This window comes from Anopheles aquasalis, chromosome 2 (genome assembly GCF_943734665.1).
Source record: "Anopheles aquasalis chromosome 2, idAnoAquaMG_Q_19, whole genome shotgun sequence".
Lineage (NCBI taxonomy): Eukaryota > Metazoa > Arthropoda > Insecta > Diptera > Culicidae > Anopheles > Anopheles aquasalis.
This window is the reverse complement of record NC_064877.1, coordinates 7,977,501-7,992,500: the sequence shown is the minus strand read 5'-3', so window position 1 is coordinate 7,992,500 and position 15,000 is coordinate 7,977,501. Positions and strand designations below refer to the sequence as shown.

The 15,000-nt window shown below is 51.2% G+C and overlaps 1 protein-coding gene across 2 annotated transcripts in view; it reads left to right on the top strand.

The window, feature by feature from the left end:
* LOC126571050 (neurobeachin-like protein 1) overlaps nucleotides 1–15,000 on the top strand; it is a 44,949-nt gene that overhangs the window by 43 nt on the left and 29,906 nt on the right. The window contains exons 1-10 of one of the 2 annotated variants that reach the window (XM_050229272.1): nucleotides 1–91; nucleotides 165–362; nucleotides 494–658; nucleotides 729–1,007; nucleotides 1,312–1,395; nucleotides 1,736–1,885; nucleotides 1,971–2,243; nucleotides 2,314–2,636; nucleotides 2,701–4,603; nucleotides 4,671–6,584. The exon at nucleotides 1–91 is cut by the window's left edge and continues 43 nt beyond it. In XM_050229272.1, the coding sequence (XP_050085229.1) occupies nucleotides 41–91; nucleotides 165–362; nucleotides 494–658; nucleotides 729–1,007; nucleotides 1,312–1,395; nucleotides 1,736–1,885; nucleotides 1,971–2,243; nucleotides 2,314–2,636; nucleotides 2,701–4,603; nucleotides 4,671–6,584 (5,340 nt within the window). In that variant the 5' untranslated portion in view covers nucleotides 1–40. The remainder of the gene's footprint in view (nucleotides 92–164; nucleotides 363–493; nucleotides 659–728; nucleotides 1,008–1,311; nucleotides 1,396–1,735; nucleotides 1,886–1,970; nucleotides 2,244–2,313; nucleotides 2,637–2,700; nucleotides 4,604–4,670; nucleotides 6,585–15,000) is intronic. The other variant, XM_050229273.1, reaches the window with a different exon arrangement.

Sequence of the window (15,000 nt, the reverse complement as noted above, 5' to 3'; positions counted from 1 at the left end):
TGCGTCGTCAGAATGCTCTAATTTGTGCTGGAACTCGACGATGGATTCCCGCAAGGACATCTACAACCTGTGGGTGCAGTACACGACGAAGGTAAGCGCTCCAGCGACCCAAAACAGGCCCGCTCCTCGGAGATTTTCACGATTTTTGCTTTTGGATTTTGTAGAATGAAGAAACGTACTTCCGGCAGTTCATAACGGGGTTCGTCAATATCTGGCACAGCCAGTTGCAGCTCGACTTCGACAATGCGGCGCGCTGGGACGAGGTGCTGCCCGATTTGGGACCGCACCTGAGCCGATTGCCGGACGAGTTGCTGCCCGCGATCGAGAAGTTCCTCATAATCGCCCGCGATTGTTGTGAAAATGTAGGTAAACATTGTTGCATAACGCTGGAGAAAAAATGGGAAAAACCAGCGTTGGATACATAGGCGCAAGAGGGGGATGGCATTTCCAGCCTGCTTATCAATTGATTTCATTTTCTTCGACCATGTTTCAGGCCACGGAGGACGGTGCTGGGATCGCCGATGAAGATATGAGACAGAACGTGTTGCTCGTGCAATGCCTGACGGTGATTTGTCGTCATTTCGAGAATATCGATGCCGTTATTCGATCCAGCTACATCTCGAGCTGCATAGCGATTTCTAATTTTATCATCACTCGGGTAGGCCACCGAGGGGCAACACTGCCACGCATGCACGCTCAAACACTCAAACAATTGTGTTTGCTTTCAGCTTGACGATAGGAAATCGACGGATGTGGCCACGGACGAGCTGTTCGTGCAGAGCGTTGCCCGTCTGCTGGAGGTGTTGTACGATCCGTATCTCACCTGGAGAAGTTATCTGCGTGGCCACCACGCGGACTATAGCACCCTTAGCTACAAGATTTCTCCCATGCATCTAGAAATTGTGCCATTCATCTACGACTGTTTTCAGAGCGGCAAAGCTAGCAAAAATACAAAGATTGGGAAAGATTTGGTCCACATTCTGGGCGCAATCATTGCGGGATCTCAGGTAAGCGCTGCGCTCTAGGATTCCGCTTTTAACGAGGTTCTACTTCCGGTGTTCCACTCCTACTCTTTCGCTTTCTTTCGCTCTCTCTTTGCTGCGAGGTGCTTCTTTGGCTTCACAAGTTTTGAAGTATTCTCGCACATTGAGCATTCCTTTTCGGTTGTTCCGGTGATTAATGTTGCATACGTTTGTTCCTTGCAAACGGGTGATTTGGGATCTTTGCTGTCTTACACGTTTTTCCTATTTCTCGATACTCTCCTTTTTCTTCTTCTTCTTCCCCTTCTTTTACAACGTTCTCACATTACAGGCAGCTTTAGTTAATGTTCCGCTGCAAAATGTCAATTCGTATTCTTTAAATAATCCGGACGGTGAAGGAAGTAAGCGGGCTTCGGTGAGTTAGCTCTAGATAATCTCGTCGCATCGTAATGCATGCTTTATCAGTGTTTGTACTGTCAATGTGTGGTTGATTATGTTTAGCATCATATTAGTGGTTCTCGTTTTTATTAACGTAATCGTATAGTACATAGAATGTAGATGAGCCTAAGTGCGATTGTGTTTTGTATGTTTAAATAACATCTAACCAATAAACTCCTAGCGGTTCATAAGTGAACCCTTGGATAACAAGCATAACCATTAGTAGCCGATAACAGTAGCCTTGGATGACTGGTTGCGATGCTGAAAAGTAACGAACATGATTCTCCAACATCCCCACTTCCCCACATCGTCTCTAGCATAATGGACTACGTGCCGTTAGCCCCGCGACAGTTACCATTATCATAGATGTAATCTCCAAATGGGACAGCGAAGCGGAACTGCGCCGTTTGATGCTTCAATGCTTTGCTCTGATGGCAGTCATTCTTCAAAAATCTAGTCCCGAACAGGTAAGATCATGTCGCTCACTTTGATCGTCCACATACCACACGTGAATGGCGTCTGATTTTTCCGTTTTCCCTTCTTTCCTTTTAGCGCCAAATTGACTTGTTGACCATTTTCCAACTGTATATCGGAGCGATACATGAGTTGTTAAAAACGGAGCATTTCCTCGCCAAATCCTTGTCGACGGAAAGCTTCGAGCTGTCGCACGACAACGACAGCTGCATCGATGTAGGAGCGCTCTGCGCAACGATTGCTACAATCGAGGACTTCATTCCCGAGCACGCCAACAAGCTGGTGCTCTGCAATGCTCTGTTTGAGGCAAAGTTTCTCTCGAGCCTGGTGCAAATTCCGGAACAGACGAAGGTAATACCATCATAGAAGAGTGGTCTATCATTTGAGATCAAGCTAAACCTACTTTTTTTCCTTCAACCAGCGATGGAATGTAGATCGGCAAATGATCGGAACGGTGCTAGTGAGAGCATTGCAGAGTCTGTGCTATCACTCGGAGAAAATTCAGTACAATCTGCTGCACACCAACAGCATTAATGTGCTGTTCGATGGGCTAAAGTGCTACGGCAAGCCGTCAAAGGGTTTGATCGAACAGTGCCTTGGCTTTGCGTTCGATAACACCGATAGTCGCCAGGTGCACGTGTCCGTCGTTACGAAGCTAATCGAGTGGATTCCACAAACGGACGAAGCCGAACAGAGCATCATTAGCGAGGTGCTGCTGAGGAAGTGTGCTGCAACAATGCAATGGTAAGGGTTTTGAAGCATTTCCGTGACAAATGTTGTGATTGATCAATCATCCTCACCGTTACAGCAAGCAGCAAGTGTGCGCTCAGAAGACGATTAAACGCATCGTGGACGTGTGTCTGACGGACGGAAATCGCCTATCATTCAAATGCACCATCAATCTGCTAAAGCTCATCGAAGAGCTGGCAAAATACAGTATCTATCCGACGGAAGTGAACAGCCTGCTAAGGTTACTGCGTCGTGAGGCACAGTTTGAGCACCGTAAGCAGCTGTTGGAAACCATCCTGAGAATTTCGCAGTATCGAACGACACTCGGCATTGCGCCGGATAACTTTCTCGACATTCAAACGAACACGAGCGGCATCACGATACCGGAAATACGCAAATGGGATACCGCCCATGGCTTCGTGTTTCACGCTTGGCTACGGTTGGAAGAGGAGTGCACGATGGGTCAGAACTATCGGCGCCAGTTGTTCAGCTTGACGACCACGTATGGGACCGGCTACGAGTTTTTCATCCAGAAGAGCGGTAACTTTGTGGTGAGCGTAATCACGAAGAAAGAGTTCTTCACAGCCACAACCCAGTCGCCGCAGCTGCTCGACGGTCGATGGCACTCGATCACGGTGAGCGTCGTGCCACCGAAGCGCCTGTTCTCGTACCATCAGATCAATGTGTACATCGATGCAGCGCAAAAGCTGGGCTCAACAATGAAGTACGCCTCGGTTACGGAAGTCTTCCACTACTGCTCGATCGGAGCACCGTATAACAACTTTCGCAAGGTGTCGCACACCTCACACCAATCCAACTCGGCTCGAATGAGCCCGGTTCCGGATGCATCGCCCAGTAGTGAGCGAGAGGAGAAAGCAAAGTCCGGCCTCTTCCCCAACATCATCGAACGGACGTTCTTCCCCGGGCTGGTCTCGCAAGTGCCGAACTACTTTACCCTACCGAGCAAATCCACCACATCGCTCGATCCAAGCGTGAAATCGTATCCGATCGGAATGCAGGATCTAGTGTTCGGTGAGGCGGTTTGCTTGAAGGGTCAGCTAGGTGCCGTCTTGCTGGCTGATACGAACGTCAATCTAAAGAGTCTGTTTGAGGTCGGTCCGAATGTGGCCAGTGTGCTAGCGACTGATGTGATTGAGTCGTTCGATATGGCGTCCAAGTTCGTGTTTTGCTTTGCACCCAGCGCCTGCTTTGATGGATTGTGTTTGGATCTAGCACCCGGCAACCACTACAATGGGCACCTTGTCGCTAACGTGGCGCAGACGCTCTCGATACAGAACGCACTGACGGGAATTGGCGGTATGGTCGCACTGCTCCCGATACTGAACTATATCGCGCAGCTGCCCCCGTCGGAAATTCCACCCTCGGATGAGCTAATCTCACTCAGCCCGGTCGAATCACCGTTAAAAGAGGAACACTTTGGCGACTGGGAGATGCTACAGCTGAACTCACTGACCGAGCCGAAGATCATACAGAATCCGATCGCATGCTTCCTCTGTCTGGTGCGTAACTTTATCGCCGGTAGCGAGGTGAACAAGGAGAATATGCTGAAGAACGATGTGATCGCCATCATGAGCTCGTTGCTACAGAAGTGCCACGAGCGGCTGTTCGACGTGAATGTACTGATGGCGGTGCAGCTTCTGATCGAGTCGCTACAGAACGAAATGCCGACGGGGCACGTGGAGCTGCTGCACGTGCTGCATCGTGATCTGGTGTTTAACTTTCGCATCTGGGCCAAAGCCCAGTTCCAGATCGTCATCGGGCACATCCAGTACATCAGCACCCTTATCAAGGATGATCGAAAGTACTTTCGGCGCAACTTTGGTATTCAGTATTTGTTAGATGTGATACACGAGCATTTTACGGTCAACACCAACCTCACGCCTCAGGATGCGAAGATGGTGCGCGAGTCGCTGTTACGCATCGTTCGGTATTATATACAGAAGGAGGTCAATATCAAGGAGGTATGTGCGAGCGAGTGGTATGGTGTTATGGGCTTTCGATCTTATCAGTTTTATCTTTTCATTCTAGATAGCAACCCTGCTGACATTCCTAACGACGCAAAAGCACGAAGGAACGGTTAGCGAGATTATCGAGATGTTGCTGCTGTTGATCGAAGGCAAACACGTGAAAGATCAAATCTTTCTGCTCATGTACGAGCCACATATGGCCGAGGCTATGTATACGCTGTTTATCGATCGCAACTTTGGCCGCGATGTGCACATGAAGCTGATCAAGTTCATTGGCGGTATGCTGAACACGAAGCGCATCTCAAGCAAACACAAGGCCGCGCTGCGTCTGTATGAGCCGGCCATCGAGTGCCACAGTCTGTATCCCGGGCTGTTCTCCTTCATGTTACCGTTCGAGCTGCAGCCGGATGTGATGCTCGGCCTGCTGGATCTAAACCTATCATCCGACACCGAGATGGGGTACGCCGGAGCGCTCTGCTTGATCTATCACGCCAATCTCTGCAGTGTATCGCTGAAGCTGGAAATCGCGAGGCGACTGATGATGAGCACGTTCACTAAATCGAAGGCACCGCAAATGATCGCCAAGCAGGTTGGCTGGCAGGAGTCCATCGCACGGCTGTTGATCAAGAAACCGGTGGAGAACCGGGGTGCTACTGGGACCGCGGACAAGGAGCAGGACAATATACTGACCGATATGGATGAGGTGGTGAAGCGGGAAAGCGAATCATCCGTAGCAGTTAACGCCACCGGGGACGATTTGATCGTGTTCGATGATGAAACGCTCGAGCTGCACGTGCAGGATGGAACGAAGCACCTGAATTCGTTCATGTCCGAAGCGGCGACAGCGATCGAGCACGAAATTAAGGAGCTAGCGGATACGGTGCAGGAAGCGGTAGTGGATAACATTACGTCCTCCATCACCTCCGTCTACTCAGTAATACGGCAAAAGACATCGGATATTCAGGATACGATCGGTACAGCGTTGACGCTCAGCTTCGAGGATGGTACCGCCGGTAGCCGCAAGAAGAAATCATCGCTCAGCAGTAGCAGCGAGGAGAATGTGTCGCTTGACGAGTCTTGCTCTCAGGCCGGCACCGCATCGATGGGCAGAGAAGATTTGCAGTCGACCAAGAGCATCGACGAGCTGGACTGTAGCGCGGGAAATAGTGGCGAATCGCCGAGCGTCAAGTACGACGACGAAAACGACGAAGAAAATCTGGTCTGTGAAGTGTCCAACTGTCTGTTTACGATCCTGTGGCGTGGGGTCGAGAATTCCAACGATTCCTGGCAGGAACGCGGTCAGGTGATGGCGTGCATCAATCTAATCGCACTGAACAACGAACTGTACTGTTCGCATCTGAGCCTTCGATTGCGCATCCTGGAGATGGGCGTCCAGGCGGCCCTGATTGATCTGGGGGAAAATGCACAGCTGCCTGTGACTCACCAGCAAAACGCGGCTCAGCTTCTCCGGCTGGCCTACGACCTAGTGGTGCTTGATCCCAACGAGGATGGATCGAAGAAATGCTCGGTGAAGCTACTGGACGGTGTGCTCTCGCTGCTCGACATCCTGATGGTGTTTCAGCAGAGCAGCAGTGACGATTGGTCCGAGATGTCACACCTGTGCCTGGGCCTGCTGCTCAAGTGTTCGCACAACGCCAACTCGGACATTGTGGCGATGGCAACGGCGAAGCTGCATGCGCTCCTGCAGAACCGCATCAATCAGGATCCGGCCGAAATCGGTTACTTGATGTACAGCTTGAACCAAGCGATCAGTAACGCGATCGAGGTCGATAATTCGGAACAGTACTCTTTCCTGATTCCGGTAATGAAAGCGCTGCTAGAGAAGTCACGCACCGTGCTGGGCCTGGCGACGCACACTCCCGACCTACCGGCCACCTCTTCCGGACCGATCTTCTTCCAGGACTTCCAAACGTACTGCAGCAGCCGCCAGTGGACCTCGTTCATCGATAAAAAGGTAAGTGGAAACAGTATTCTTGTTTTACTCGGTTAAAAATCTGGAAATGTCTAAGCCGCGTTCGGGTTGGTTAGTCATCAGTTATGGCCTAGTCTTACCACGATTGACGTGATCTCAAAGGAAACGAAATGCACTCTCGGTTCAACTACTGCATCCCAAGCGCTGTGGTGGTGGGGCTGCTCGTTTATTGACTAACCTTAGAGCTAATCTAATATAAATAGTCTTTCCATTCTACACCTACTGCGTTACCGGCACCATTACCACCCTCCTCCATTACGTGGCAACCGATGGCCGCGTTGTCGCCTCCGAAAGATCCTTCTTTTTCCGGCCCCTATAGCGCGTCCCGATGTCACTGATTTCATCGTAATTCTCATCGTCATCATCATCCTCATCCAGCATGGTGTAGTCGAGGCTAGCGGCACTCCGATAGTGCAGCATGTCGCGCCTTCTCGTCGGCCGCAAATCCGCTGACGATCCGGATCCCCCGCTGGCCTGGCTTGAACCGGCGTAATAACTTTTGGAGTTTGACTTCTGGATGGAGAGAATGTTCAGATCATTGCTCGCGCTCGATTTCGATCCGGGCGGCCGTTGCCCTCCCTGACCGGCAGTCGCTTGGAAGAAATTCGTGTTCAGCTCGTGCTTCGAAGCATCATCACCACTCGTTGCTTTGCTTCCTGTTCCCTGGGCCGTCGTTGGTGCTCGTGATCGATCTTTCGACTGCCCGAGTGCCGACTGTTTGTTTTGGGACGAAAGCAACACAAAATTCGACGGTGCTCGATCACTATCCCCTGCCCGTGACAACGTAACACCCGCCGGCTTCGAGTGTTTGATCTGTTTCTTCGGTTCGAACTCAAGAAACTCATCCGCATCGATCGCCACCTGATGGAAATCGGAACTGGAACCGAACGCATCGCGCAGATCGTCCGTATCGAGATTGTGCGCAATCGGCGGTCCTGGGAGGATCGGTTTTTTCTTCCTGCGCGTCCTTATGCGCCCCTTGCCACCGGCGCTCGCCTGGGAACCCGGGAACTGCTCACTGGAGGACCCATCCGAACCGAAAGAGGTTGGTAGATGTTGACTTTTTACGGGAATCTTTTGTGATTCCGAAGCGCCATCATAGTACGAGGTAAAGGAGGTGAAAGGATCGTTATCATTGCCCAGATTGGGGAAACTGTTACCACTTCCGGGTGGTTTGTTGGGGTTCGTCTTGGTCGGCGTATGGAACTGATCCTGATCGTAGCGGGTCGGTAGGCTCGGTATGTACTCCTCGCTCGCATCACTCGTACTGTGGGAGGTGGAGTGCGTGGAACTGACACTTCCACCACCACCACCACCACCACCACCGTAATGAGGCGTTCGTTTGTACGAGGATGTATCGAAATCGTGCGATGGTTCGAAGAGGTTCGATTTGGAGTTCGTTATCGGCACTTCGTACGATGTGAGGGGCGTTTTGTAGGGATCCTTCTTGTACGTTTCCAACGGTAGCTGCGGTTTCGAGTGTGCATCCAGTCCGAACGAACCAATCTCCGAGTAAAAGCTGCCCCCCTTACCACCAACTCCGGACGGTGTCGTGTAGGTGTTGATGGCCGTCGAGTCGGCAAAGTGTGGCTGTGGCAGCTTACCGCCGAACGAGGACGAGGACGATGGGTGCGTGAAGCTGTGCGAGTAGCTACCGGCCGGACCGTGCGATGATTTGGTTCCGGGACCAAGCAAATGGTCAAATCCGCTCGTCGGTGAAGACGATGGCGAATCCAGGAAGGACGGCACTTTCGAATCGAACACACTGGGACCATTGCCGAAACTGGTTTTCGATAGACCACCAGCGCCACCGAAGGCGCTACTATCGAAGGAGGGTTTGTGGGAACCGTAGGACGTCCCACCACCACCACCACCACCAGCATGGAAACTCGGCTTAGACGAACCAAAGCTTAGCGAACTCTCGTAGCTGGGTTTGCTGCCGAACGAAGGTCCCGTTGGTAGCAGCTCGTAGCTGCTTGCTGGTGGTTTCCCGAAGGAAGAGCTCTCGTAACTGGTGATGATCGATGACGATGGGCCGCCGCCACCGCCGTAAGCGAACGGTGGTGAGCCGAACGTTGGCGAAGGATGGATCGATGAGCTGTAGCTACTGCTTACCGGTGGCTCACCGAATGATCCATGATGATGCTGGTGGTGCTGCTGTTGCGGGTGATCGGCAAACGGGCTATCGAAACCGGAACTGAACGGATCCTCGATGCTCTGCGGGACGTAGTGGGAGAGCGGTGCATAGTTAACGTTCGGTGGACCGTACTTGACGCGTGGTTTCGATGCTGGCCGCCGTGGTGGTCTCGGTTTACGGCCCCGGGATGGCGGTAGCTTTGGACGTCGCTTGATCACTCGATGTATCTCGACATCGTGACGCTTGGTGCGATGCAGCGTCACGATACCATCAGGAGCTGTAGCTGCAGCAGCTGTACTAGCATCACTTTTCATGTCTTCCTGTGTGCCATCGGGATGCAGCTCTTCCGCCAGTACCAGCGCCACAAAGAGCTGAGAAAGAAGAAGAATTTCCATATAGTTACCAGTTTTTTTGCATTTTTTTGATGAACTATTCATAACGAAATTTGTTTATTTTAGAGCGGCTTACGTTCCCAAAGTTTTGTTTTGTCTGATCAAAATTTCATAACAAACAGTTTTCAAGCATATTTGGTTGTAAATTTTGGGGAATATTTACAGGACGTGTTGTTTAGCAAATATTCCAGTACCATACATTAATTTCGGCGAGTTTTCGAATTGCAAAAGTGATGGTTTTTTCCATTTTGCTTAAAAAGGGAGATTTATACAATTAATTAATTTAAAAAAGTATCAACAAATGATATAAATTAATCAAACCAAAGGTCAAATTTAATATATTTATCAGTTTTACTTCGATTGCTACCAAACAAAGGTACAATATTCATTAACAAATATATTAATTGAATGTCATAGAAAAAAAAGCTGACAACAAGACAGAAATGCAATCTTTCTGCAACATTCTCGAACGATCAAAACGCAGCGATCTCTCTCGGCCGCTAGAAGATAATCGCTGCGCTCCACAATAGCGAGCGAGCTTCTTCGCCATCACTAGCACGTGAGTCCGTGAAGGGCAGTGCTAGGTGCGTGGCGTGGACACACGAGAACGTGCCGAAGGCCACGTGCTTTTTGCGTGCCACAGAGGACAACGGTGACGGCGACGCCAGCTGATGCTGCGACACGCGTTCGCTGCCCTGTTAGTTTCGTCAGCTCAAGGAGGGTAAGGTAAGCAGGTCTAGCGGTTCAGACACCAGTCGTCTAGTCGACTCCCCGGCCCCAGACCAGGACGGTGTCACACCCAACGCAACCCCCAAAGACGCGAATTGGAATGACCGAGAAAAACCCTTTTAACAACACCTTTCGCCCGGCCAGGTCCACCGTAGCGAGCCGTTGCAGACCCGGCCCGGTGCAACGTAGAATGCAATCCTGCTGCAACGAACGTTGGGCCAACCGCCGTCCTTACCACTCCACCATCCGCCCAAGTGAATGGATTCGCTTTGAGCTGAGCTGCGTGGCTTTGTCGCCCCTCGCAAAAGGCATTAGGCAGGCGTGCAGGCGGCAGCAAAAGGTGCAAACCCCATGGCCCCATGGTTCGAAGCTTGGGGTTCGAACATAAATTATCCGGAGATCGGTGATGGCGACGACGGTGACGATCGGGTAAGGGTGACCTGCAGTTGCAGACGCCCATCGCTTCGCAATTGAATGTTTGTGGTGCGTGCTGTGCCACCGTGACCGCCATCGACCGCCGGTCACCGCCGTAGTAGGTGACTGTACTCACCGACACCGACCCAAACCCACCACTCCCTAGCCCCCCTGGCATGCCTGAACGCCCGAAAAGCGCGCTCGAAGTGGGTTTATGGTGGCTTTACATTTTCACGCGATAGCACACCCCGGACTCGGTCCCCTTTGCTCCGCCTACCATGGCATAGCCCCGTGGATCGGAACATGGATCGAGGTTAGGCCAGTTTTTCTTTTCCTCCGCGCACACAGAGAGTGTGGTTGAGGAAAAACAGGTTTGCGCGCCCTCCCCCCGCTGGCCGATGGAAATGTCCATTACGACTTTCGATTTCCACCGATCCGTGGTCCATGATCGCGGTCGGTGTGCAGCCCCATGAAGACGCTCACCCTCGGCTCCTACGCTCTATCTCTCTTCCCCTCTCTCTCTTTCCCTTGTGGTGGTTTTCCTGTTTGATTTGTGCATTAGTAATCCGCAGGATAAGCAGATTTCGATTTCGATTTCGAGATAATGTGACCACCACCACGGTGATGGTCGCGTCGTCGTTCGATGCATCGGTGGATATACGCGAATGGCGGTACGCTGGTGTCGTACATCAATTTCTCCAACCATCTGTCCATCAGTGCTGTCCCGGTGGATTAGACGTGCGACTTCCATGTGCGGTTGTGTACGGTTCTCCCGTTCCCTGCGAGATCTTTCCAGTTTTCCATTTCCATCGTAGTTATATCCCCACGCCGATCCGGCACCCGTATGCCATGTTCCACAATTTATGCTTCTTTGTGCAGCAACACAACGCAAGTGAGAAATTAACATCGGCAAAAACATGCACCCGTTGACTTTGTCTCTGTGTCACTTTTCCATTAAATCGTGCAGAGAAAGTATTTGGAAGCAGGGGACCCAGGGTAGTTACCAGGGAAACGGAAATGGCTACTGCTGCTACTGCTGCTGTTCGTCACCAAAAACTCTCGCAATCACGCACTTGACATTATTTCACTCGCTCCGTTGGCTGCTTGGCTGTGATAAGCCACATAAATTGTGCGGTACCATTGGATGCCTCGGCATTAAAGCGGCATCATTATGTAAAGCAACGCACTTCGGACAGGGGGCTGGCAGGCGATGAAACCGGGTTGATTGATATGTTTATGTGCCCCGAAAACACGCACGAAGCTCCAGAGTGAGTTACGATGTTACGTTGAAAGGGTTTTATGTCACTAATAGGGCGGGATGTGCGTGTGCATCCTCCCATCTCCTTCTCTTGCTGACCAATTGGCTGGTTCTCGTCAGAGTCCATTAGATAGCCAGCGAAGAGCTTCTTCACTCGTCCCGAGGAGGTAGAAATGTAAATCGCTAATGGATATCGGAAGTGACGTCTTGTAGCAATAGAGCATATAATGGGTGTGCAGCAACAGCAGCACGTTTGTAGCATTAATGATACGGTTAGGAAAAAATGGTTTTTCAATCTTGGCATTTTGATTAGCGACCGAAGGAGGGAGCTTCTTTTGTTGTTTTGTTTTCCTCTCCTGCCAATCGACATGCCGTGCATTCCATGCTGCTGCAACGCCCTGCAACAATAGAGCATGCACATCGTTTGAACTTCGAAAACAATAAACCGGACGCATCACGCATGCGTGCGTTCGTGCGTGCTTCCGATCTGCTACATTAACTATTCTGGGCGAGAGTACGTCGAAAAAGGTGAAGACAGACATCTTCGGAACACTTTCGCCCCCGCCGTATATAATCATAAATGAGCTGCATGTGATTTCCACTAATTACGTTGATTTGCTAGGCCCCCCCCCCCCCCTCCGGCGCGTGCTCGCTATCAATGTCGTCCGTCTTCCCATGGCATGGTGTTCATTGCCATGGCAGCAACACAATGGTAGCTCTGACTGATGTTTGTAGCGTGTTCGTCACCGAGCGTCTTCTTGCTGGGCGCGCCCTGGGCTTTTCTTATCACCGGCAGTCACTTAGGCATTGTGTAAAAACACATCTCACCGGCGCCATGTTTGGTACAACCTTCGCTTCCCTCCCCCTCCAAACACACCATAAAAGATGGGGCCAATCCGTTCCGTGCTCAATTTGCTGAATCTAGTGCGCTCGGTGCTTTTAGCATTTTATGATGGCTTGACGCGGGGTTCGTCGCTTACACTCAGCTCACTCAAAGCGGAAGACAGCCATTTGGGGCTCGCCTCCATCATCGTCGCCGTCATCGTCGTAAAATGCTAAGTCGCACCCCTTTTCGTTGGATTTCCATTCCCAGTTATCGGATCGGTATCGGTTTTCGGGATTTTCAGAGTTTCAGTGAAAGATATTTACCAACAAGAGCAGCTGCTGCCAGCAGGAGGCCATATTGGCGTGTGCGTGTCCGTAACCTTCAAAACACTCGCTCACTGGTGAGCGCGGAGAGCACGCACTCCGAACCAACACGAGTAGTACACGCAACGATCTCTTTACGTCGCTGATCAACTTGGTTCATTAAGGACGCGATCAACTTTTTTTTTCTTTTTTCCCGGCCTACTATGCGCTTCAAAGTCACGTCTTTCAACACACGCACGAAATGTCATGCACCGAAGGGGAAATCCTAGTAGCACACCGAGGCCAGCGCACGGAAAATCACTTAGTGGATCCCTCTCCCCAAAACGGATCTTCCAGTCTTCACGCTCCAGGTCCGCGTTTCTCAACTTTCTTTGCAAAACTAACCGGCCCACTCGACGGAGGATCTTCTTTTATAAATTTCCAACCGCCATATGGGGGCTCCTCTTCCACTCCACTCTCTCTCTCGCTCTCTCTCTCTCTCTTTCTCTCTCATCTCCTCTCATCCCACCTGGGAGCTCCGGGTCGGTAGCTTCCGCTAGTGCTAGCGCGGAACGGAGGAAAGCAGGAGGAGGAGGATCGAAGAGAGGCGCGAAAACATTACCGACCAAACGAACCGAACCGACCGACCTCCGTCGGGACCTCACGATGAAGGAGAAAAGCGCACACAGTCCAAAGCAGTCGTTGGTTCGAAAGAAATGGCATACAATCGGACACACAGCAGATTGCCGCGGAACGGTGGCGGAAGGTGGTTATCTCCTTCCGTCGAGCAGAGAGCGCACGCCCTGTGGCATCTTGTCTCACCGTTCGTTGTTGCTGTTGTTTGCTGTTGCTGTGGGGAGAAAATGCTTGGGAGCACCAACAATCCGTTCGTGGAAGCACGATCAAGCACGAACGATCGTGCGAAAAGTGGAAAACCACTCACCAGCTGTGGGAGACGGAAACCGGTATCCCGAGGGGGGCCTGGCTCGTACGTACGGTGACATCCACGGGAGGGCCCCCGGGTGCTTGTCGCAAACGCGTTTAGTATTTCTATTTCCAGCGATTTAGGATTCGTCTTAACAAATATTCTAAAAACTAACGAATCGATCGCTTGATGTGTCCATGTTGGAATTTATGTTTACAGTTACAGTTTACATTACATAGACTGTGTCAATATTCACTCTCTAGCGCTATTAATTATTGTATTGCAATATTGGAAATTGACTTCAAACGTTCAACTCAAAAAGTGTAATTTGCGAGTGAAAGATTAGCGAATCCGTCTGATCCACTCAATTAAGAAATTCATATTTTGTACGTATTTTGTACCAATCCCGATTCCTGCCCGGGTTGTCCAGGTCGAAACCGGTTGTTGTACAGACCAGCCGGGGGTTCGAGGTGGTTACCATTGGCATGTGTCACTCTTACTTTTTTGTGTACCGCACGTGAGTACACCCTTCCCCCCGTGGCTGGTGGCCACGGGGTACGAAATGTGACACATTTTCCACACCCCGTCGCACGGCTCAAATTGAAAGCTGTGGCATCTCATTTGTATCGAACAGCTGGAGCTGCCAGACCGGCAAAGGGGAGAACCGCAAACAGCTTTCCCCCAGACGCAGGGCGTCACCAAACAGACCCAAGTAGGCTGTCTCGACGACAGAAGCCTTGAACTTGGCTCCAGCATCCAAGTAAGCTGGATGCCAAGTGGTGTAAAATGAGTCAAAAGTTTCAACCAAAACATAGTCGTCAGCGTCGGCCGCTAGGAGACTGGAGGACCCCAGAGAGCGGAATAACGAGAGCACCGAAACGCACGTGCCCAAGACAACACCGGGAAGCAGCAGGAACCGGTAGCGTCAGATCCGGATCACCAAAAGAGGGAAGGTTGCAGAACTGCGGAATCAAACGAGCGCCAATCCCGGCTGGCTAATTTGAAGCAGGTTTCCAGTGGCAACTACACTGGCTACCCTGATCGGCGTGGACTTGTTTATTTCATTTCCTGCACGAGAATCCACGCAGCTTTAACGCGGTGATCGTGTTCTTCGTGCGATCTGCGGGTCCGGTTCGTGTATTTGTTTACGTTTTCCGGTTCGAAACGCAAAGTGGACACACGCGGTGGTAGTGGAGCCGGCAATAAAAAAGGGCCAAACGAGCCAACCAGCTTCCTAGCTAGCTTCCTGCTTCCTGCCAATCGGCTAGGGCATCAATGCTCGTCCTCATCCCGGGGAGCGCCATCACGACGCGGGACCGGTTCGGTTGGAGCTGGGTTTGTTGCACGCTTGGGCCACGACGAGATGATTGACGATGATTGGTCTCTGTTGTTCCTTCTAACACATGCACATGCAA